The following is a 24,506-nucleotide window of genomic DNA, read 5'->3' as shown; positions in this document are numbered from 1 at the left end:
TCCCAAAACAAACACTCTCCTTGGGTTTCTTGGATGCAGTCCAAACTGCCAATTAGTTGTGCTAATGCTGGAGTTTGTTTTTACAGAGATCATCATTGCACTTTAACAGTCTACTGTCTTGTTATCCTGTTATAAATCGTCTTACTTCTTACTGTGGAGACCTTGTTTTCTATTTTTAAATGAATTTAGTGCTGATTTAAGAAGTATTGTGTCCTTTGTGTGTGTGTGTGTGTGCGCACTTGCATGCATGCATGTGTGTGTGTGTGTGTGTGTAGACATTTGTGGTACCCTCGGTTCTATACTTGCAGCAAGTATACAAAAAACAGTGCAGTGGGTGTTTTCATAGAACAAGCCTATCGGCAGAAGTTACCCCACTCCCTCAAATACTAGGTGTAAGTCGTCACTGTTTCATTCACCTGCAGTATATCATGAGACATTGTGATGTAATGCATGTGAACAATTCCATTTTCCGTTAACAATGGAGCCTGATCATCCTGTCATCATAGATAGGAATAATAATCCTAAAGCATGACAGACTTTGTGAGGGATGAGTCATATTTATAAGGGGCTAGTTAGTGGGGAGGGGTGAAGTGCAGTATTTCATGTCCTTGCTAACTCATTGGTCTGAGGGGGATCTCCTGGGGGACCTGGGATTAAAAGCATCATAGAATGGCAGACAGTATATATTACATAATGCCAGGGGCCCCACTCCTACAGCACACTGACGCTCACTAAAGGACCCTCTGCTAAAGGACCCTCTGCTAAAGGACCCTCTGCTGAAGGACCCTCTGCCTCTTGAAGGTGAGAATGTCTCCTCTATTCTTCCCTCACCCTGGCTTTTAGTTTCTGATCTTTCTGTATTTGCATTATGTTTATATTAAGAAATGCTGAATTTGCGTTTCTAAATGCTGGAAATAGATGTGGCTAGCTTTTATTAACTAGACTTGAGGAAAAGAGAGTATCAAATATATATACATTTTTTTTTACATTTTCTTGTTTTATCAGCTTCTTATGAAATGCATGTCCATGATGATGTGAGAGACAAGACAATCTTTTGGTGAACTGTTTGGAGTCATAAAACCTTTTGAGATGCTTGTCTGTGTGGCATGAGACGGTGCAATGCAACACCTCTGCACAGCTATAAATTTGAAAGGGATCCTTAAATGTTTTCTTACCTGTCAACACTTATTTTGATCATATATTTTACCTTTAATTGACAACTGACTGGGTGTGAAAGTCTACTGATGTGAATGCTTTAACTTCTGAAATAGTTGTTATTTTATAATTTTGTCAAAATCAGCTAAAAGTATGTAAAGTTGTTACAGTGCATGCTATTGTATATATGAATAATGTAATATAACGTAACAAATTGATAATAATGATACATATTTTCATTATCTGTTTCACATGAAATAAATAGAACAAATTAATCAGAGAGCAAAGATTAAACAACACATTAAAAGATGTGTGTATTTGCTTTTGATTGTGATATTCTCAATGTCGCCTTAAGTTTAGTATAATTTGCATGGACAACTGCTTTTCAGTCAGTGATATTCTGAATACCTTTGTGTGTAGCTCATAAGTTCCATAGCAGTCTACAGTTACTGGTGTGCTCTGGTCTCTGTCCACAGCAGTGGAGGCTGGTGGAGGTAGAAATCGGAGGACAGGCTCATTGTAATGTATAGAACGGAATGAGGAATGATATCAAACACACGTCTGATGTGTTTGATACCATTCCTCATTCCATTCCATGCATCTAATTTCCACCTCCACCAGCCTCCCCTGGTCCACACTAGTTCTATTTGAAGTGACCTTAAGCCTAACTACACAGCATACTTTCAGCTTTAATACACTGTTTCATCAAACGGTAGTCATCAAACTATTTTGAGTGAACCTTTATCACTACTGTAATTGTAAAGCTTGAAACGCACATTTGCCCATAAGACCAGCCAAGGAATCAGCTGTCGTGCCTCATGTCCAGTCGGATTAAGTAGAACTGTACTGCAAACTCGATCAGTTACAGGCAGTCAGTTGACATGAAGTTCTATTCTAAGGATGTTCCAGAGTGCTGGACTGGCAGGACCAGTTGCGGTGTAGGATTCTGTTCTTCTGAGAGACAAGGCTATCAGAACAGCTCTACTTACTGTAAGAAGATGACATGCATCCTTCCCACACCTCCTTCTCCTTTACCCCCATTGCCCCTCACCACCCCCCCCCCCCACCCCCCCTCTCTCTATTACCCCTCACCCCCTGCCCGAAATAGCGACGCTACTACTCCGATAACTTCAAATTCTCCATAGGATGGAGAAACGGTTGCCAAATGCAAGGTCAGTTGAGCTGATGTATGGATAAAGTTTCTCTAGAGGATGACTTAAGAGTTATTTCTGCCTTAAAGGCATACAGTAGACAACGTGATATAAGTAGAATCTGTTGCTTTAGTTTGTAAGTAAAATCTACGAATGACAGAGATTTTACTTACAAAAAGTATACACACACACACACACACACACACACACACACACACACACACTTATGAATGTATGTATTGTTTTCTTTTTAGATTAGGCTACCTGCTGCCTTCTCTCATATCCCTCTGCAGGGTAGACATCAAATAACAGTACAGAATGGCATGGTAAGTACCTCTTTCTGTGTTTTTAAAGTTATTATTTGTTATTATCTAATATCACATTTCGAAAATGACTATGTAACATGAGTCAATTGCACAAACATAGATCTAGACTTTGACTTAAGTCTAACTGTTAGTCAGACTTAGGATAGACATCTAATTTCATCTGTGGCATAAAAGTGACTTACACTTGGCTAACCTAAGTCATACTAAAGTCCTACTTACCTAGGAAAAGTAAGACACTGAACAGAAAAAAAACATGGACAATACAATAATGCAACTACAAAACAAATCAGAGCACAGGAGCTGACAAATCTTTTCAGAAAAGAATAAAGATATGAAATATTAGGTTAGCTAGCTATTGCTTTCCAAACTAAATGAGCCTTTCTTTTGGATTTGGAAAATAGTCTTTCATACTGGACTGTTCTTACTGTATATAATGTTTCAGATGTCTATTTTATTTTATTATTCTATTGTCATTTTATTTTGTTGTTGTGAGCTGCTGTAACGCCTTAATTTCCCCTCAGGGATCAATGAAGTACCTATCTATCTATCATCCATCTAATCAGCTAGCTAGTTGCCAAGGTTGCCAATAAACAAACAAAGCATATTTGCATGGATATATTTCATTTTGTCTTTTGTTTATGTCCCTTACATAACTAAAGTTCTAAAGCAAATATTAATGGTTAGACAGTTATTTTTTGATGACTAGTCAGCTGTTGGCATGGCAACATAGGTCTTGAGATGAAATTGAGCCTGGGGGTTATGTAACTTTTTGGACTGAGGATAAGTCAGTCTTACTGTTTATGCAGCTGACTAACTGAAATGAGGCTGGTCTTACAGCTAAAATAAGACCGGTCTGGGCCCATAATAAGTAATTAACTAAGTTTATAGAATTAGCCCATTAATTTGATCACGTTAGTAATCTGTTTATTGATTGGTTAGTTTTTTGTCCAGTCCTTCTTGAAGACCATGATTAGCTGATTTAAGAGTTACAGTATGTATTATTGTAACAAGCATACTGTGCACAGCCCATGGCTGCATAGATTGACCATGTTAATATTGAGAATGTGTAGAGAACCTAGGTCTATCAGATAACACGTCATCTAATAGAGGAAGCCATTCAGTCTGCCACCATCACAGTACATCTGACAGAAACAGAGGAGGGATGAGAAGCACTCTCTATCCTCTAAATCCCACAGAAGTGTTTCTAAAATGCTATTGCCAGGTTTCAATCCGTTTGCAGTGCTTTTGAAAAGGTGCACTTGATTTGCCCTGCAGTGTATCCCAGATGAAGTCAGTTGACATTTGATTTAAAAGTTGGCAGTCCCATTAGCGTTTGGCGTTTAACCTTTTATGAATGGGTGTAACTCATGACACTGATGGCTGGCTGGGAAGTCATCTGACAAATGCAACCGGACTGACCATTTCTAAATCAAGACTCAGCTCCCTCCGTTGGGGACACAACTGTTATGACTTATGAATTCAGTCCTATCACCATAAAGACATTCAAATGTTTACTTTCTGCTCATTACATTGACAGTATTTCCTGCTGTGACAACAAACTGGACCATTCCTCTTCTTCAGAGTCAGAGGTGAGGAGATTTTAAAAGGATCGACCTTAAGTAGTACAGTCATCATGTTACTCCCTCATTGCCATTACGACAGTATGTCCCCAAAATCCAGAGGTAATATCCCATGGTGAAATTGTGCCATAACTCTCAGTATGACAGGAGAGGATGACACTAAGTAAATGAGTCATAAAAGAAGAATAACAGTCTTGAAGGCTGGGGTTATTTATATGTAAGCAGCTGAGGGGCTGGGTGGGATGGATGTGTATGTCTGCGTTTTGTCTGTGTGTTTGTGTGTGTGTGTGTGTGTGTGTGTGTGTGTGTGTATGTATGTGTGTGTGTGTGTGTGTGTGTGTGTGTGTGTGTGTGTGTGTGTGTGTGTGTGTGTGTGTGTGTGTGTGTGTGTGTGTGTGTGTGTGGAGGGCGATATAGACTTTCAGGGGAGCGTCGCCTTTCGGCCCATTGGTCTAGGGAGGCCTCTAATGCCATAAAGAGTGAGGCAACGTGTGCTGAGCCATCAGTGGATGCCATTAAAACCCTGTTTGCCTTACAGACGCCCCGCGCACTCCCAGGTCTGCACTGTTTACCCGATTAACACACAGGTGAGCCCCTCATTATCGTACTGTCTGTCTCTGTGTCTCTGAATGTGTGTGCTCGGCCATGGTACACATGGTAAGGTGTGCAGCATCGCCCCTAAACACTCTTTTGAGGTTTGGTGTTTTTGGACAGAGGTGGTACAGTAACAAATGGAATTAGTTAATGGAGTCTTGATTAAAGCGTACATGATCTGAATTAGGATTTGAATAACACTTTCTCCACTCTGCAGCTGTGACAGTGTATCTGATTTATTTATTTTAAGTGCTAAAAGGTTTATAATCTCTATAATTGTACTCAATAGCATCTTTGATTATATTTGTTTTCAACCCTGTAGCCCAAAAACAACTGTTCAGATAAATCGTTTATTTGATCGTGACATTGATTTTGTGATAAGATGATGGTACATTCCTTTCTACTGACGGGAGGATGTGTTCAGATCTGACATTATGAATATGAACATTGATTATTCAAATACAGAACATTGTGTATATCTTCATAATGAATATTTGTCTCACTTGGCTTGGGTAGATAGATTTGCTGCTTGTCTTCAATGGCAAACCTCTGTATTCATGATGAGGAGAGCTGAAAACCTAATATTTGTACGATAATCCCTTCTTACTAAATTGGTGTATTACACTGAATACATGAATATGACACTGGTGTATGAAACTAGATAGCGTGTAGACATGATTGATCAAAAATCACCTTTAACCCCCACACCTGCTCTTTGCCCCCCCTTCCCCCTTCCCCCTTCCCCGCCCCACTTGGGACCAAATGGCTCCTCAAGCACTTCTTCCCACTGACAGCTAGTCTAGCCTATCAAGTTTCCCTATCTTCAGTGTCTTATGAATATGGCACTGTAGGACATATGAGTTATATAGCTGTTGTTTTTTAAGTTTTTTTTATTTTTTATATGATGAACAACTTGCTTGTAGCTAGCTCTCCCTGTGGTTCTGGTTTCAAATGATAAACCCTTTCATCGTGCTGTTGTTGATGATATTGAACTTTACCTGTTTCTGGGTGATCCTGTATATCTATATCTATATATATCTATATCTATATCTATATCTATCGATATCAATATCTATATATATATATATATATAAATGTGGCATCTGACCCTTAATGTGGTACTCAGCTATGATACACAATATCAATAGAGTAGTAATATCAGTCCAGTTTTATATGAGAAATTATTATATTGAATCAGTTTTACATGTGTTTTGTTTTTTTGTGTTGATTTGGCTGACAACTTTGTTCTACAGTGGCCTCGCTGTACATAAATTGTAGGATTTCATAGTGGGCTGTTGATAGACTTTATGGCGGAACTGTTTATAGTGCTTGCTCTTATGGTGTAATTGAGACTTGAGGCTTGACAGAAGAGTCTGTAGCCAACTTTGCCTGCCTTTTCATAAACTGTCCATAGAGTAGCAGTGCACTCCCAAGGCTGTGTGGTTTAGTGTAATGCTAGTCTATCCACAGCTGCTGTGAGTCTAGCATGTAAGGCGAGAGCAGATCAATCTTACCACTAGGGGGCGACTGATGACAGATGAGCAACAGCCAACATGTTACCGATCCAAGATTTTGGCACTTAGGGGCAAAGACAGAGGAGAAAGATTAAATACTATACAGAAACACAAATTATATTGAATATTATTTGAACTGTCATCAGAGTAATATGTTCTAGGGTGTTTGGAAACTTGGAAAAAGTGGGTGAAATGTAAACCTTGTGACCAATCATGGTGCTACTCTGTTTCTCTGCAGGCTGTAACAGAAACAACCAGCCAAGATGTCTGAGTAAGTAGCCCACAAAGTATATAGGCATATAGCCTGATATCTATCTGCATGCAGATTCAAATGTACATATATCCACTGAAACCATTGTCAATTAATGGATGCAATGTTCTCTCTGTAACAGTAAAAAGATGACATCGAGCCGCAGGCATCATCTCAAGGTAAATTACGTCTATGACCTGTCTATGACCCCTCTATGACCTCATGAGGGTCTTATCCATTCAGTGGCATAATAAACCCACAGGAAAACCCCAAAGCTGATAATGGACGGGCTCAATTACAGAATCAATATTTCTGTTTTCTGTATTGTTACCGTGGCCCAACGGTACTCAAAAGTGTTGCACTGGGGGGGCGCTTAGTGGTGTAGCAGGTTTCTGGTTCGATTCTGACCCTTGATATATCTTGCATGTCATTCCTCCTCTCTCTCACTAATCCTTCCTGTCAATCTCTACTGTCTCTATCCCAATAAAGCAGAAATGCCCTATTTCATATGTTCAACATATAAGTGTTGCACACTTGTCATAAGTGCATATTCAAGATGAATGAATACAATACTGTCCATGTTTGTCTTGTTAACCTGGTTCTATGTGTTTGCCCTCCAGAGTTTGATGCTTGCGATCGCAAAGCAGTTGATTACAGCAGAGGAAGCCGAGGCTGTGCAAGAGAGGAAGACGTACATGGAAGAGAACTGTCCCGATCTATCCTTGCCTGGGAGCATGCAGGAGCTGCAGGTATCTATCTATGTATCTATCTATCAAATATATATCTATATATCTATATATCTATCTATATATATATATGTATATATATATATATACATCTATATATATATATATCTATATCTGTATATATATCTGTATCTATCGAGAGCCTTATACTGAGCCTCATAGCCTTAGTCTTATACGAGAGCCTTATACTGTAGCCTTCAGCAGTGGGTTTTGGTACTGTTATTCTCTCTCTTTCAGGACTTTCTGAAGAAGCTTAACCAGACCATCGAGAAAGTGGATGAAGAGAGATACGATCTGTCTTCCAAAGTTGTCAAATGTGACAAGGAGGTGGGTTTGTTTAGAACTACATGTCGCTCTTCTTTCTTCTTCCATTCTTTCAAGCATACTAGTTTGTTTGTTTGTTTGTTGTTTGTTGTTTGTGTGTGTGTGTGTGTGTGTGTGTGTGTGTGTGTGTGTGTGTGTGTGTGTGTGTGTGTGTGTGTGTGTGTGTGTGTGTGTGTGTGTGTGTGTGCGTGCGAGCGTGCATGGTAACAAAACTGAATATTTTTCTCTCTGCCCAGATTGAGGATCTGAAGATTAAAGTGCAGGACCTGAAGGGCAAGTTCAAGAAGCCAGCTCTGAAGAAAGTGCGTTTGTCTGCTGATGCTATGCTCCAGGCTCTGCTGGGCTCCAAACACAAGGTGTCCATGGACCTGAGGTCCAACCTGAAACAAGTCAAGAAGGAGGTCAAGGAGGAGGTGGGTCTGATTCTGTTGACTACATGGAGTATTAGAGGGTAGAGAGGTTCCAGATATATAATAATATCATTTCAGCATATGTCATAGTTTGAAATGCTTTTCTATCTATCTATCTATCTATCTATCTATCTATCTATCTATCTATCAAGGAGTTTGAAGTGTGTTTTATGTGAAACCCAACTCTCTGATGTAGATCTATTTTAATTAACCTCTATATGTGTGCTGCTCCTCTCCCCTCCCAGGACAAAGAGTCTGCTGGTGACTGGCGTAAGAACATAGAGGACAAATCAGACAGGAAGAAGATGTTCGAGACTGCTTAGACACAGCTCTATCTCTGGTTCCTAAGCTGAGTCATGCAGATAATGCCTATATTTTCACTCCTGTTATTTATGCTCTCTCTCAATGCATTAGTATGAGATAGTCCTTTCGGCTTTTTACTACGTTTAATTGCTAACGTTGCTATCTATGTGTACAGTTCAACTTACAACATTCAAAATAATCCATATTACTGTATCATACTGTCATTTTTTGCCAAATTCAATTTCTCAAAATAAATTATTTTAATGAGGAACATTTCTATTGCCTATGTGCCCTTCTGCTACAGTTCCACTATGGATACAATCCACATTGATGGACACAATCCACATTGCAATCTCTGCATTTAATTTGCTAAACTACTGTATCCTGTTTTAGGTAATGGTTATGTTACTGACATGCCCACACTGTAGGATTAGCAAAACATTCAAATACAAATTGAACAAAAGTATACTTTGTCTCATTACGGAAATGTTAGTTTTAACTTCATTGACCCCTAGATGACTTGACATATTCTCTCATTAAATGTGACATTTTCGTCTGCAATTGCCTTGGGTTGAGGCAAATGAGGCCTAAACCACATAAAGGAATGATTTTCTTATGCTTGAACCGATTGTACTAAAATGAAACATAGGTAGTTATTCAGACACAGTGTTCCTTCATGAATTTAACTTATTTAACTTAACATGGTAGGGTGTCCTGTATGTATTTGGTATAGATCGATAGATGGGGAACGTCTCCAGCCACAGACCAATGTCATTAGTCATGTGGTGAGCTGTGAACAGCAAAAGATGAGCTGTTATGCAGTATAATGATGGTCGTTTTATCATCAAATCAAACTCAGCTACAATCAAACCAAATGTTACAACATATTCCTTTGCCCGTTCAAATACAGCAGAAGTATTTGTTTTCACTCACAATCCAAATGTTTATCTTCAATATTTCTTTGTACATTTCTAAGGACTAATTATCTTTGAACACACAACTGACATACACATACACACTGGTGAGCCGGCCTCTCCAGGGAATGGAAAGAGTACTTTCTTGCAGTAACTGATCCCAGCATGTGTGTGACCGGTAGAGTCAGGTCAGTCGGGAGACCCCTCTCTCTTCAGTCTCAGATTCCCATCAGTCTGACTGGCTGCTTATGAGGAGACAAGACACAGACTGGTGTGAAACACTACTAGGAATTATTGGTAGCACTTTACATTACAGCTCTGAATAAGTGGGTAATGACATGGTAATAACCATGGTAATTACCTGTAGTTACCAGTAACAAGACATACAATTACCTTGTTGTTGGACTGTAGTTTCCATGTCATTATAACATGTTTTTTTCCCCAAATGATATTCGTTCTGTTTGATTGAACTTAAAACCTCTTATGGAATCATCTCAATGATTTTTTTTTTTACTGCTCACACTTGAGATTCTGCCATAATCTGATCATGGCATTGCCACTGACCATGTCAAATGATTTATAGCTTATATGATTGATGTGACACTTGCTATTTTCTCAGCTTTCATAAAAAAACATCTATATAACTAATCTATATAACTAAATTCCCCTAAATGTCCTGAAAAAGAAAATGTATAACACTTGAGAGCTCATGTTTATTGGATTGTTATAAAAGATTAATTTATCAGAAGAGGGGGAGCATTCTGAAATATTGGGCTTTGATTCAAGAGGGTTAGGACGGGATACAAGGCTAGAACTAAATGGAAATAGGTAATATAGCAATTTACAGTTCTGATACTATTTCAATTGAAACTACCTTCTCTGTTTATTGGTTACAAGTTAAATTAAATGTGTGCTCATTAGTTTCAATGATTCAAGAACAATATGGAAACAGAGTAAGAAATAATACAGAAACGAGCATCTTTCATGCAGAATAATTAAGTGGAAACTACAATCCACCTTACCTTGTAATAACAAGCTATTTGTCTTGCTTGTTACTGGTAACTATCGGTACTGGTAATTGCCATGGTTATTACCATGTTATTATCCATTTATTCCAAGCTGTAATGTAAAGTGCTACTACATTTTTCATATTCATTAACATGGTATCTTATCTGGAGATAAAGCAAATCAAATAGATATAGAGCTATTAACTATTAGAGGTCTCAAATATCCGAAGGGGATTTAAGTTACCAAACAAGTGAGATAATTTACTGAATTCCTTGTGAAGGACTTGGAATCTCATTTATTCAGCATTAACCCACTACAACATAAACACACAATTATGAGGAAATAGACCATAAAAGCTCTGATCTCAAATTGCAGGGATTCTTTTGAAATCATATCTTTGCAGAAATGTCACAGGCAGTTGATTTACTAGTGTGTTGGTATTTCAGGACCTGGGTAGCCTATTGGCCTGCGTAGGCCATGCTACCATAAAGAGAAAGTTACACTTTTGCCTTTTTGCTGACCTCACAGAAAACAGAGTATATGACTTCCGAACCTAGTCCTTGCCTCTGGCTTTCCAGTAGTAACTTTCCCTTCTTCAAATCCATATTTTCCCCACTTCTCTGCATATACAGTAAGTGAGACAATGCTACTTTACTCTGTGTGCCATTTTGAAATGAATGTATAGAATATGAAATAGAATGGATGTATGTTTTAGAGCTCTGAATGTGTTGTGTAAGTGTGTATACATGAAATATACTAAGCAATATTCAGTATCAGTATTCAGTATTCAATATCATTCTGGCATGGTAGTGGAAGATATACAGTAGATAGTGGTGGCTATAACGTATGTTTCAGTAAGACATTAGCAAGCAATCCACTGCTGATAAGACAATACTCTTTTGAACAGTCAAACATGGGTTTATTTATAACATTATGCTTTAATTGTTTTATTTCTGAAATAAAATGAGACAAGACCTGTTCATGTTTATCTCTTAACACAGGGACTGACACAACCCAACGCCCAAGATGTCTGAGTAAGTTTCTGTGAAACGTACACTGCTTTTATCTGTTATTCATCTGTTCTGGCTTTCATATTTTCCCTCAAATCACCTCTCCGTCTTTGTCAAACAGGAAGAAGATGACATCGAGCCGTAGGCACCATCTGAAGGTAGACAGCTCCTCTCAAACCAACCACAGGGCTATCTCTGTTTGTAGAGGTCCTCCATTTTAATGTACTCATTAACCCTGGCTCACATGATATATTAACATTTATATAGACGTATGTTATTGATCAATGATCATGCTTCTTCAGTTGCCAGAGCCACATTGTATGCTACTGTATATGTTAATTCCTAGTTAAATGTCTCTTCAGAACATTGTGACAACACTGTAACAATTAAGAGGTATACTTTTCTTAGACAGGACTCTTGGGGCTATCACAGAAATACATGAAAAATGCATTTATGATAATTCATTAAATATTCATTATTTCAAACATAAATGACCTCTGATGTGTGGTTGTCCTCCAGAGCTTGATACTCCAGGTCGCGGCAGACCTCTTGGAGGCAGAGACTGCCGAGGCAGTGGCAGAGAAGGATAGCTACATGCTGGAGAACTGCCCCTCCCTCGACATGCCTGGATCCATGCAGGAACTTGTGGTACTGTAGGGTTAGCCCAAGTGCTAACTCTCTCTCTCTATCTCTCTCTCTCTCTCATTCTGTTGAGGGTTTTTTTCAGTGCAAAGTTTGCACCTGTTATTTTCAAGAGGAAATACAATGTATGGGCAGATGAACTGGTGACGTAAAGACCAAAGATAGACTTTTTCTAGGAAAGTGTAATAAATTTATGTCCGGCTTTTTTTATAACACAGCTGTTAACCCTAACCCTAACCAAGTTATATTTCCCAAAAATGCTCCACATTCCTTACAATACATATTTGCTTGTTTACTGGGTTTAGAAACTTAGAATAAAGTAGCCGTCTCATCATATGCTATGTTACCTAAACCCAAAACGCCAACAAATCCACAGCTGTCACTTAATTGATCGATGACCATTCCTGTCCTTGGTTGAACTAACTGCTTTCGACCAAGTTCAAACATCGAAATGCCCAGTAGCCCCTAACTAATGTTGTACACTCTTACTTGTACACAGCTTACTTGTTGTAAGTCGCTTTGGTCTGCTAAATGTCAAAAATGTAAAAATGTCATATTTACACCTTGATTAGGCTACAGCACTTATCGGATTGCTGCGTGCTCAGACAGCTACTGTATGGCTTGGCATTAAACACTTTTGTTTGGTTACAAAACAAACGGGGCACATTACAAGCTTTGTTCCTATTAGGCAAACGCTGCAACATAGGCCTACTCAGTTAACTAATCTTTAGTCCTAATCTTTGTTGCAAGTGGGATAAATTGTAAATTGCTTTATACCCGGGCCGTTACCGAAACTACCGAAAATATAGGCGCAAACTCTTTCTAGACTTAGGTTATATTGAGAATTTACTAAGAATAATATGTCATTGTGAAACATATTCACCATTCATGACTCAACTGAAATTCGCTGTCTCTCTCTTCAGGACTTATGCAAGAAGCTGTCTCAGAAGATCGACAGTGTGGACGAGGAGAGGTACGACATGGCCACCAAATCGAGCAAAACAGACAAGGAGGTGAGGAGGAGCTGTACCCACGATGCACGGTGTCTCAATGTCACTCGCTACTGTTCCCTAAGGCTCTTAATGCTCTTGCCTAAAAGGTGGACAAGGCGAAGTGATTTAATGATGCATAGTAAGTGTTGTTAGATGTTGAATCCTTGTGATGTCTTGTTTTACCCGCAGATTGACGACTTGAAGATGAAGGTAATTGACCTGAAGGGCAAGTTCAAGAAGCCAGCTCTGAAGAGAGTGCGTTTGTCTGCTGATGCTATGCTCCAGGCTCTGCTGGGCTCCAAACACAAGGTGGCCATGGACCTGAGGTCCAACCTGAAACAAGTCAAGAAGGAGGTCAAGGAGGAGGTGGGTCTGATTCTTGAATTTACAAACAGAATTATAGTATAGTTTAGCTCAACAGAATTCATAGGCTATGGTAAAAGAATTGTAACAGCTCCTTCTGAGCAATTTTTTTTTTTCTTTTTTCCTTGATGCATGCCTCCATACTGTCATTTACTGATCTACTGCTCTATCCCACCTCTATACAGTTACATTACATAACATACACTACATACATAAGTTACATTATGTCCTAAAACAAAGGGTCTCCCACAGTAGGCCAACACTTGTAAGCCTATCTAATCCAATATTCCATTGTGAATAATACTCCTTTACTGTACGTGTGCTGCTCCTCTCCCCTCCCAGGACAAAGAGGCTCTTGGTGACTGGCGTAAGAACATAGAGGACAAATCAGACAGGAAGAAGATGTTCGAGACTTCTTAGACACAGCTCTACTGTACTGTATCTCTAGCTCCTGATGCTCAAATTCTACTTTGGCGACTACAAGAACTCTGTGCTTGGACTTATTTTTCCCCCTCTGCAATCCCTGGACAGTGGTTTCACATACACATATCTATATTGAACATATCCAAGCTAACTGCACTAAATAAACCACTCAACAAATGGAATGTTGTTAAGATTTGTCCCATAGTGGATTTTCAGTCCTGGCATGACAAAAACTCTGTCCTGGCATGACAAAAAACCTCCCCCCACCCCCCACCTGGTAAGCAGGACCTAGTCGGATCAATAAACGCAACCATGCAGTTTAGGAGACAGCTGGTGCGGCCAATGGATATGCCACAGACTGTAGGGTTCACATGGTTTCCGAAGACCCCCACTTTTTATTACTTTACAACTGTCTGTGTCATTGCTCTCCTCCCTTCTAAATATATGAAGTGTAAACATTCTTTCAGTTTATTTCAAAGATCAGACACACAATTGTTCAGCATGTGTCAGTATTGCTGCATCCGTTAGTTGAAATGTATCAAAATAAACACCATATTTTCTATCACTTCGCTTATGTTTCTTCATTCATATCATATAATAAATAGATTTTCACAAATTCATCGATTGGGGCAAATTCTAAAGTGAGAATCTTGAGTGGAATTTCGCAGACAGGGTGATTTTCTCGGTTAACTGGGAGGGGTGAGGAGTGTATTTCAGGAGCAAGCTAGCCTATTGGCCGAACCACATCCATAAAAAGAACAGGGGTCCCAAAACTGACCTATATATACCCCCATATACCCCCCCCCCATCATATGTCTCTGTTTGGCTTGCCATTCTCATTCATCCCTTCATCCCACCGGTCCTACACTCCTCCTTTTCCTTCTGTCCTCCTAGGTGAGATTCTCTCCATTCCTCTGAGCTTCTCTTGGCTCAACACCGTGATTAGCCGGGGTTTAGTATCAGGGTTTTATGTGTCTTACATGTGTTTTTCTATTAACAGATAATCATCACACACAGACAAACACACATAGCGCAGAGATGCTGCTCATTGGAAAATGGGATGTTGGTATTGATTTACATGAATGTATGCTGAGAAAATATGAGAGCAGCAGAGTGTCAGACATGCGAAATGGTTCAGTGCCCAGTTTACTTAGCAGAAGGTTGTTGGTTGTATGCCCAGGGTGCTACAGTCACTGAAGCCAATGTTTGGACTAGCAAAGCATCTTTACGATGGTAGAAGTAGTCAGGAATATGGTAGCCCTATTAACTTTTATTAACTGTTGCTTTAATAGATGGCATGAACTTAGCTGTAACTTCACATTGTGGAATACGGTTTTAGGAGAATTATCTACCATGTTACTGGTACACTCAATGTTGAGAATATTTTTGAATGTTCAATGATTACAATTGTGTTTTGACATTGGTTATGAGTTTTGGATTTGATACTGTATGGGTCATGAACATTTTCCACACCATATTGGTGGTTGAAACATGCGCCTTGTACCTGAGTTGGTTCATTTCAGACAAATTCATCCTGTGGAAAAACTGATGCACATTGTCAAGACGTCAAGTGGCAAACTAACTTGCTTTCCCTCCTCAGATATTTTATATTATAATCCAGAGGCAACTACCAAATGTACTATTCAGTTTCCAACCTACAATAGATGGTTTAGATCCTGGTTCAAGTATGTCAGGGACCCAACTCAGGTATTTTAGGGACATTATTTTTTGGAGTTAGCCTCTTTTGTGCCTTCGGACACGTCAAGGAAATTCCACAGAAATTCCATACGGGGTCAGCTGTTGTGGTTTCGGGTGTTACACTGCCAATGCACAGAAGGAGCACGACCACAAGACAACTGCTGTGTGTACTGACACACACTATGAACAAATTTAGACCTGTTTTCTACCCCCTCTCGCTCAGAGGGCCTCAGTATGAAAATGGAGAGTTTCCACAAAGGATGGAATAAGGGAATGTTAAGTTATTGCTGCTACAAGTACATAGAGACACTTCTGAGACTGTTGATTACCTACTGTAAGAGGCAAATGCACAAGCAAACACCTAACTCATATTTTCTCTTCAAAGGCATTGAAACAAACTGCCAGTCAAGATGTCTGAGTAAGTGCTGATTCTATTATAGTACAATTGAAGTTCTTGTGGTTGTAAAAAGGGGTTCTTAGAATGCCCAAGAGGCATCCATATTGTCATCTTTAAGAGTACCTAGTAACTCATGGTATTCTTCACCCCCTGACCTCCAAAGGAAAAAGATGACATCAAGCCGCAGGCATCATCTGAAGGTAAGCTTAACGAGGCTGAATGGTATGAACAACAAGTGAATAAACACAGTAGATGTCTTGTATCTATGTAATAACATAGTAATTGCCAATAAACTATGTAACAGTATTCTAATACAATGTCACTACTGTAAGTTCCCAGTGTGTGACACAGAGGCACCACTAACCGTGTATAATGTGTTGTACCCACCCAGAGCCTGATGCTCCAGATTGGCGCGAGTCTGCTGGAGGCTGAAGTCATCGAGGCAGAGGAGGAGAAGCTGAGGTATATGGAGGAGAACTGCTCCCCCCTCTCCATCCCTGGGTCCTTACAGGAACTCCAGGTAGGTGCAGGAATGGCCTGAGGACATACTAATGCCTAGGCTTTAGCTCAGCAAGCTAGTCTAGTCTTGTGGCATGCAGATTACTCTTGCTCACTCCCATTTGGTGATAAGAGCACTAAATCATTGATAAATCTCACGCTATACGCTATGTGTCAGAATGTATAGAGAATGTATTAACAGTCATAAGTGGTATTTGTGATTGACTAGGTAAAATACATGTTCTTCTGATAAGACCACGTGTGTCATTTGACATTTGTATCAGAAGAAGCAGTTATATACTCCCCCTCCCCCTCTCTCCCTCTCTCCCTCCCCCTCTCTCCCTCTCCCCCTCCCCCTCTCCCTCTCTCCCTCTCCCTCTCCCTCTCCCTCTCCCTCTCCCTCCCTCTCCCTTTCCCTCTCCGTAGGATCTGTGTAAGAAGCTCCACCAGGAGATTGATGTGGTCGATGAACAGAGATATGAAATGGACCGCAAAGTCGCCAAGTCCAACAAGGAGGTATGTAGCTTCCTCTACCTCCATGTAGCAGACATAAGCAGCATGTGAACACCATTGTGTCCTGGAAGGATAGTCATCATATTGTTTGTATTGTATTTATTGTTTATATTGTTTGGTATTATTTTGTTGTGAAACACTTTGTGACATTTGTGTAAAAAGCGCTATACAAATATACTTGATTGATTGATTGATTGATTGATTGTCTATATAAAAAGGGATATTTGCAGCAGAGTAATTCTCCTCTTTCTCTCCAGATTGAGGATCTGAAGATTAAAGTGCAGGACCTGAAGGGCAAGTTCAAGAAGCCAGCTCTGAAGAGAGTGCGTTTGTCTGCTGATGCTATGCTCCAGGCTCTGCTGGGTTCCAAACACAAGGTGTCCATGGACCTGAGGTCCAACCTGAAACAAGTCAAGAAGGAGGTCAAGGAGGAGGTGGGTCTGATTCTGTTGACAACAGTCAATCGAGATTTGGAATAATTCAAATTGTTTTACATTGACAGAATTTAGCAATTTGATGAGGTAAGACACCCATTCACATAGTTTTCTCCTCTCCTCTCCTCTCCTCTCCTCTCCTCTCCTCTCCTCTCCCTTGTCTCCTCTATCCTATCTTCTCTCTCCACTCTCTCTCTAACTCCACAGGAGGGTAAGACAGCCGACTGGCGTAAGAACATTGAGGACAAGGCTGGCATGGATGGCAGGAAGAAGATGTTTGAGTCCGAGGCTTAAATGAGTCCCCCAGAACAGTGTCTACTGCCTTTGTATCCCCCATAAAGCCACAATGTCCCTAACATGATCTGTTGTTGCCAAATGTGTTCTTCAAATGTACCAGCAATAGTTATCGTACCAACAATGGTCAGGTCCTTGTTAACCACTATAATACCCATTGCATTCCTGTACTAGATAGTGTAAATAAATCAAATAAAGTCTGTCTTCTGCGTGTTTCTTGTTTATCAATTTATGCCATATGTTTTCTTAACGGGGTTATTAAGGCTTACCGTTTAGACACTATCCAGTTCAAGCAGAGAACATTATGCATTCACAGGGATATGGATATTGGGGTATTGGGCAGTGACTCCTATGTCTATCTAACAGATACCTTATGTCAGGCATAGATGTTTACATGAGAAAAAAACAACATATTTATGACATTGAGAGCTAAGGCTAACATAAATAAGTTGTTAGCTCTAATGTAGTGTTCACATATAGCATAATGAATGCATTTGATTGTGATGCTGCTGACAGAGAATCAGAATCAGAATCAGAATCAGAATCAGAATCAGAATCAGAATCAGAATCAGAATGATTTTGTTTGGCCAAGAATATTTGCACATACAGGAAACTGACTTGGTGAGGTTGGTGCATAGGACATAAAGAACAACAATATATAAGCAAAATATTAACAAAACATTTACAAAAAATAAATAAAAAATAGAACAATATATTAGTGAGAGCTTGGTCGAGGAGATAAAACATGGCAGGATGATGGCACTGTCAACATAGGACAACATCAGTGAAGGCTAAATCTTATTCTAGCCTGGTGTACAGGTGCTTCCAGAGTTCCAAAATCTATAAATTGTAGTTGTTTGTAAATTGTTCTCTTCTTATATATCATGTGATTTAAAGTCCATATCATCACCTGCCCCTTAGTGTACAGTACAGCTCTCTCTCTCTTTCTCTCTCTATCTATCTCTCTCTCTCTCCCCCTCCCTCTCTCACTCTCTCTAGAAAGTGTTTTCAAAATGTCAAGTTACCAGGAATAAAACATTCCTTTATCTAACATTCATTGGTTTTATCCACAGTATGACCAGTTGTCTTCCATTAGCCAAGCCATCCCTTGGCACTCATACCAGTCTCCTTCTACGGTCAAGAGGGGTCTGTCCAACCCTTTGCCCTCTCTATTCGCCTCTCCACACCAACCCCACTTCTCACACACACACACACACGCACCAAATGCAAGCACGCAGGCGCGCACACATGCAAGCACACACACACACACACACACACACACACACACTCCACCCCCCCCCCCCTCCCTGCTTCACTAATCCTTAAGATAGTCAGTGATGTCTTGGGTTACCACGAGGAGCTCAGATGTAGCACCACAAGGAGAAGGTCTTCATATCTGCCCAGCAAGGGGCAGCTATCTATAGACAGATTGACATGGAGGAGGAATGGTACTGCCCCTGAAGACTCATTTATTCAGAGGATCCTAATGTAAAGATTCACGTCAAGGAATACATAACAGATATCTTAAAGTTGGACTAAAATGTAAATCACTAAATGACGCTCACAGTAATGCCCTTAACTTGTTTTTCATTGTAATTCTTGATTTCAAAGGGTTGTTTCATATCTAAGTTGTCTCCGAAATAATGAGACTTGAAGATGTTAATAAGTGTGTCAGCCAGCCCCTTTTAGATTTTATAGCATTGTAAATAGCTGTGACTTCTGACATTAAATTACTACAGTTGCACATTTTCCAATCATGATGAAGGTACTGCTGAAGTGTCCCCACCTCAACTGTAAACAAAGTTGCATGCCTAGCCATGTATGACAGCTAGCTAAGCTAATAGTGAAATGGGATATTGCTGAACGGGTAGCCAGTACTAGCTAGCAACCAGCTATGACATTGATTGGCTAGATGAGCTGCCAGTCAACCAACAAAGATACACAGTCCTGAAGCAGTCTGAGCAGAGGAAAATCTACAAATGAATTAGAGCCGATTTAGTAAACTATCACAAACCTTTTGTGATTTTTGGTGCCTTTTTCCCAATATGATGATATTGTGATCTACAACAGTGATGGTTTTAATGTTAGACACCATTTTGGCAGTAACAGAGAGTTAGTGTCTGTACATGCTGTTCTTACTGACCGATGCCCTGGCCTGTTCCCTACTGTACCAGCTGGGGGCATCATTGAGCTCTCTACTGTTCACTACAAATCTTCCGCTGTAGATTGAAGACCCATCTCTTCAGGCTACATCTTAACGGTCCCTCCTAAAGACCTCTTCACCCCCACTACCCCCCTGTACAAGTTTCTCTCCTGTTACTAGCATTGTGACTGCCTATGGCCCCTGGTCTGAGCATTGATGACTGATGGATAGATGATTCACTTACTTAAACAAATGTATTTAGCTTTTCTGCTAAATGCCAGAAATGTAAATGTAAATGTAACTGTTCCAAACACGCACATGCAAACACATGTCCCCCAACCCCAAAGGAAGGACTGTAATCTTTTGTAGGGTGGTGCTGAGGACACATGTTCACTGCGTGTGTTTATATACTGTAACACCACACAGACACAACTCTCCCTTCCTGCCTGGTCTGTTATAATGAGAAGGGAGTCTCCTATCAGATGATCTCTGTTGCTTTTGGATGGCATCCTATTTACTTTAGTCATGAGAAAATGTGTCAACTGGGTTGTTTTGACTGATGTTGTAATAATCCTCCCCCCTCAATCAGAAAACACGGAGACAAACACCTTGTTCAGACTAGCAGTTTGAAGTGACTCAAATCCTATTTTTTCTCATATATGATTACACACTGATTTTTTTTCAGGGCAAAAACCACATGGAACCGGATATGTCAAACCACATGAAAAACAACGTTTATAGGTGGTTTTAAATCAGATGAAAATTTTATTCATATTCCAAAACCAAAGATTTGAAAAACAAAAGCGATTTGAGCAATAAGGTCTGCCGTTTGAACAAAGTTTAAGGAGTCTGGCATGGACTGACCTAGCATGCATACTTGTAGTGATATTGAACTATACCTTCTGAGTGAGAGAGAGCAAGATAGAGAGAGAGAGAGAGAGAGAGAGAGAGAGAGAGAGAGAGAGAGAGAGAGAGAGAAAAAGAGAGAGAGAGAGAGAGTGAGAGAGACAGACACATAGACAGACATATAGACAGACAGACAGACAGACAGACAGACAGACAGACAGACAGACAGACAGACAGACAGACAGACAGACAGATAGATCAACTGAGCTATATAGATCTTTTGTAAGTGCTCTGAATCAGAAGCAGCAGAGACCGGGAGACAGCAGTAAGGCCAGTGCAGTGTGAAGAGGAGCCCTGATTGAAACCATGTGTTGCACACAATGCAGAGGTGTGAGCCAACATACTTCCCATAGGGTTGCCCCAGTCATACATCACCATTGGCCTTAAGAATTAACTGATGTACCATAGGTGTGTAATGACCTCATGCCCAAATGCATGTCTCGAACTATTTTCCATCATTGGTTTAGATTTTTGAGAGATTAACCCTTGTGTGGTCTTCGGGTCAAATTGACCCTTTTTAAATTTTTACCTGAAGAAAAAATATACAAGGAAACATTTTTTCAACCTGAAACTCCATGGCCTTGGCTTATTTACTGTGAAGAACATGTCAAAGAAACAAAAATCATTGAGTGCACATGCTACACCCCCCCTACACATTTATGTCCTTCACAAGGTCTTCGGGTCAATTTGACCCGCATATACACAGAGACACACAGACTCACAGAAACATGCACACACACACTCACTCACACACATACAAACACACACACACACACACACAGAATCTGCACAATGTTGTTACAAAACATTCTGGGAAGCCAGAGGGAGGAGACCCTGAGAGACATCAGGGGACACGGGTGGTACTGGATATGTCACAGGGCCTCAGTGGCCACAACATCACTTGGGATAATTTTTTCACATCGTACAGCCCGGGACAGGAACTTCTCAAAAGAAAGCTGACAATGGGTGGAACAGTCAGAAAAAATAAGACAGAGCTCCCACCTCAGCTTCTAACTGTAACGAACAGGCCAGTCCATTCCTCCCACTTTGTGTTTACGGCCAACATGGCCCTGGTATCCTACATACCCAAAAAGGGCAAAAATGTGATGCTTATGAGCACTGGTGACACCGCACATACAGAGGAGACAACATGTGCCCAGGAACCCAGCTTCTCTAGCCATAGTGAGGAGGGTGGAGGAGGCTCCTGCTGTCCCACCTGCACGACCCACACAACCACAACCTCCAGTGCCTGAAGTAAGTGTCCTGTTGTTGTTGTTGTTGTTTATGTGTGCATGTATCTGTGTGTGTGTGTGTGTATGTTTCTGAGTATCTCTGTATGTATGTGGGTCAAATTGAAATTGACTATTAGAAGATGTGGTGGGAAACAAATCCTGAACTAATAAAGTATTTTCATTATTCTAGATTGCAGCTGGTGGCAACAAGAGGAAGCACAGCGAGGTGTGTGAACCCTCAAAGGACTCAAAGACACAAACCACATGCAGAAACTGCTAAAAGTACATCTGTAGGACACATACTCTCAAATTGTATGTATCCAATATTATTTCAGAATTGTTTGAAAGATGTATTTTTCAGTGTACTGTATTTCATTGACAGTAAATAAAGCAGTGTACATTTCGTTCATGTTTTGTGTTTCTATTTATTATAAATCATCTCAAATTATTTTTGAGACATTTGAGAGATGTATTTCATATCCAGTGACTAAATCTATCTAAGTTTGGTTCTTGTGTTTCTATTGTCGTTCATCACCTGTATTTGCTTTTCACAGCTTTGATTATAATAAGATAAAGATGAAAATCAAATGAGAATATCTCCTCAAAAATAATAAACATCAATGAAAACATTGTTTCATTTCAACTTTTCAGAGATAAGCATTCCACCCAAGTCCTTATTATAGCAGATTTTTTACATAAATTATAACTTTATCACAAAAAACGAATTACACTTCCACTGTTAAATATGATCTAGCAGAGATTAATTGCAAATATTAATCATACATGTTATCTATATTGTTTGGAATTGAGATAAAGACAATATATGTTAAAGAGTTTTGAATGGAAATTTGTATTTTTGTATTGCTTTTAAAGCCCCAATAATGTCCCGGGTCAATTAGACCCGAAGACTCCCAAAGGGTCCAAAAAGTGAAGACAATACGAGGGTTAAAGGAATAGTTCACTATTTTACAATTTATAGTCAGATGGTTCCTTATGGTGAAGGTAGTTGAAGGAATGTCCTTCCTTAGAGATTGTATTGTGTTTGTGTGAGATATCTTTATCTAACTGGGCCCACATGTGTCAATATATCATACATTCTCTATTGGTTCATCTAAAAATAAATTTGTTTGCCTGCAGTTTGCCTTGGGTTACTAACAGTAATCGTCTTGTTCACTTCTGGTTTTACATGTATTCCTTTTTGATCACCTCCAGTCATGCTTTAGTTCATATATTAACATTTCTGACATCAGTGACAGTGATAACCCTGGCTTTGTCTGGCATTACTATGCAGTGGGAGTTTTACAGTTTTTTCCTTGAAGGATTGGTTCAGGATTTTCAACATAAAGTCAGATGGTTCCTTACCTTGAAAGTATTGTATGGGTCAGGAAAAATTAATCCATGGTTCAGAGTTGTTTAGATAGCTACCGCTAACAAAAATACAATGGGAGTGATGGGAGTCTTAAAAAAAAAAAATCTAATCACCTCAATTGAAGGTGAACTCTCTGACATGGTTGGAAGTTACTTTGCTTTAACGATGCATTAACCATATTAATAATAATGTATTATTATTATTATTATTATTATTATTATTATTATTATTATTATTTGTTGTTGTTGTTGTTGTTGCTTTTAAAGTGAAGCTTCCGTTAAACAATTCATCAAGTATGTATGGCCTTAGTGATTTCTTTGTTCAACAGCAGTCTTACATGTAATCATTAAAGAATCAGCCTGCATCTGTGGGTGTGCTAGGCTTTGTTCGGTTGCCGTGGTAACTTTTTTTTTTTTTTGCTGGGGTGTTTGTGAGTTTGTGGGTCCCGTGAGGGGGTTGAGGGGAGGAGAAGGCCGTTTTTTAGCACATAAGCTAAAAGGTTGGGGAAAGGAGAAAGAGAGAGAGCAGAAAAGAAAGAGGGAGACAGAGGAGGAGGTGTGAGAGGTAGAGGGGTAATAATAGCTGTAGCTCTGGCAGCTGTGGAGCTGATCGGATTGTCATAATTATGAGAGGCAGGACAGAGACCATTTCTTATTCATTAGTGTGATGTCTAGGAACAAGTTATCTACTAGACAATTCATTTAATTTAATTAAAGAGAGAGCTGCATGCTGCTGTCTGCTGGCACATAATAATATCCGTGTTTTCACATTGCTCTTATTTCCTCACTTAGTCCAGACCAAAACATTTCACGGTCACATTTTACGTAGAGTGGTGATAATGTAACGCTCATGAAACATTAATTAAGCCTTTATATGCGTGACATTGAGAGTCATAATTGCCTACATACATTTATATATATTGTGACGGCCACCTCATAACAACTTTTATAAGCATGTTAATTTGTTTCCATTGAAAAACCTCTATATATGTTATGACGTATTTAAAGCAAATCATCAAGATGTCTGTTATGAAGTCTTATTATTACACAGCAATATATTATCCAGTAGTAGTTATAAGACCATAACATTTTGATTTGACATGATATTCATAAGGCCTTATTTGTCCGGTTTCACTATTGTATCGACTATTCTATGTTATGATGCAATTATAAAATAGCAATGCTGATGTTAAACACGGTCATTAAACTGCTTTTCAGCTGCTAATATCATGCATTATCATATTTATAGCGGTCATAAGTAATGTATAACCTCATTGTCATCAGCTGATGAATTAGTTATAAGGCCATAGGAATAGTT

The 24,506-nt window shown here is 39.6% G+C and overlaps 4 protein-coding genes and 1 long non-coding RNA gene across 5 annotated transcripts in view; 4 read left to right on the top strand and 1 right to left on the bottom strand.

Annotated features, from left to right (window-relative positions):
* Positions 1–24,506, bottom strand: part of LOC310812386 (C-myc promoter-binding protein-like) — a 316,219-nt gene that overhangs the window by 38,516 nt on the left and 253,197 nt on the right. The gene's annotated exons all lie outside the window — the stretch shown is intronic.
* On the top strand, positions 2,566–4,800 carry LOC310811903. Its single transcript, XR_014554489.1, has 3 exons — positions 2,566–2,632; positions 4,170–4,221; positions 4,751–4,800. It is a non-coding gene; the product is annotated as an uncharacterized lncRNA (long non-coding RNA).
* Positions 6,544–8,477, top strand: LOC310811816 (troponin I, fast skeletal muscle-like). Its single transcript, XM_083680125.1, has 6 exons — positions 6,544–6,591; positions 6,713–6,749; positions 7,191–7,319; positions 7,554–7,643; positions 7,877–8,053; positions 8,296–8,477. The coding sequence occupies exons 1-6, from the start codon at positions 6,584–6,586 to the stop codon at positions 8,371–8,373; spliced, it is 519 nt and encodes a 172-aa protein (XP_083536251.1). The 5' UTR covers positions 6,544–6,583; the 3' UTR covers positions 8,374–8,477.
* On the top strand, positions 11,414–13,783 carry LOC310811817 (troponin I, fast skeletal muscle-like; the record flags this gene model as incomplete). The annotated part of the gene is made up of 5 exons (XM_083680126.1): positions 11,414–11,443; positions 11,805–11,933; positions 12,851–12,940; positions 13,109–13,285; positions 13,625–13,783. The coding sequence occupies 5 exons, from the start codon at positions 11,414–11,416 to the stop codon at positions 13,700–13,702; spliced, it is 504 nt and encodes a 167-aa protein (XP_083536252.1). The 3' UTR covers positions 13,703–13,783.
* LOC310811818 (troponin I, fast skeletal muscle-like) lies at positions 15,968–17,731 on the top strand. The gene is made up of 5 exons (XM_083680127.1): positions 15,968–16,000; positions 16,192–16,320; positions 16,725–16,814; positions 17,069–17,245; positions 17,453–17,731. The coding sequence occupies exons 1-5, from the start codon at positions 15,971–15,973 to the stop codon at positions 17,537–17,539; spliced, it is 513 nt and encodes a 170-aa protein (XP_083536253.1). The 5' UTR covers positions 15,968–15,970; the 3' UTR covers positions 17,540–17,731.

The sequence above is a fragment of the Argentina silus genome (genome assembly GCF_951799395.1).
Source record: "Argentina silus genome assembly, chromosome: 11".
NCBI classification, from domain to species: domain Eukaryota; kingdom Metazoa; phylum Chordata; class Actinopteri; order Argentiniformes; family Argentinidae; genus Argentina; species Argentina silus.
Note: the sequence above shows the minus strand (reverse complement) of the source record. Positions and strands in the feature narration are given on the sequence as shown.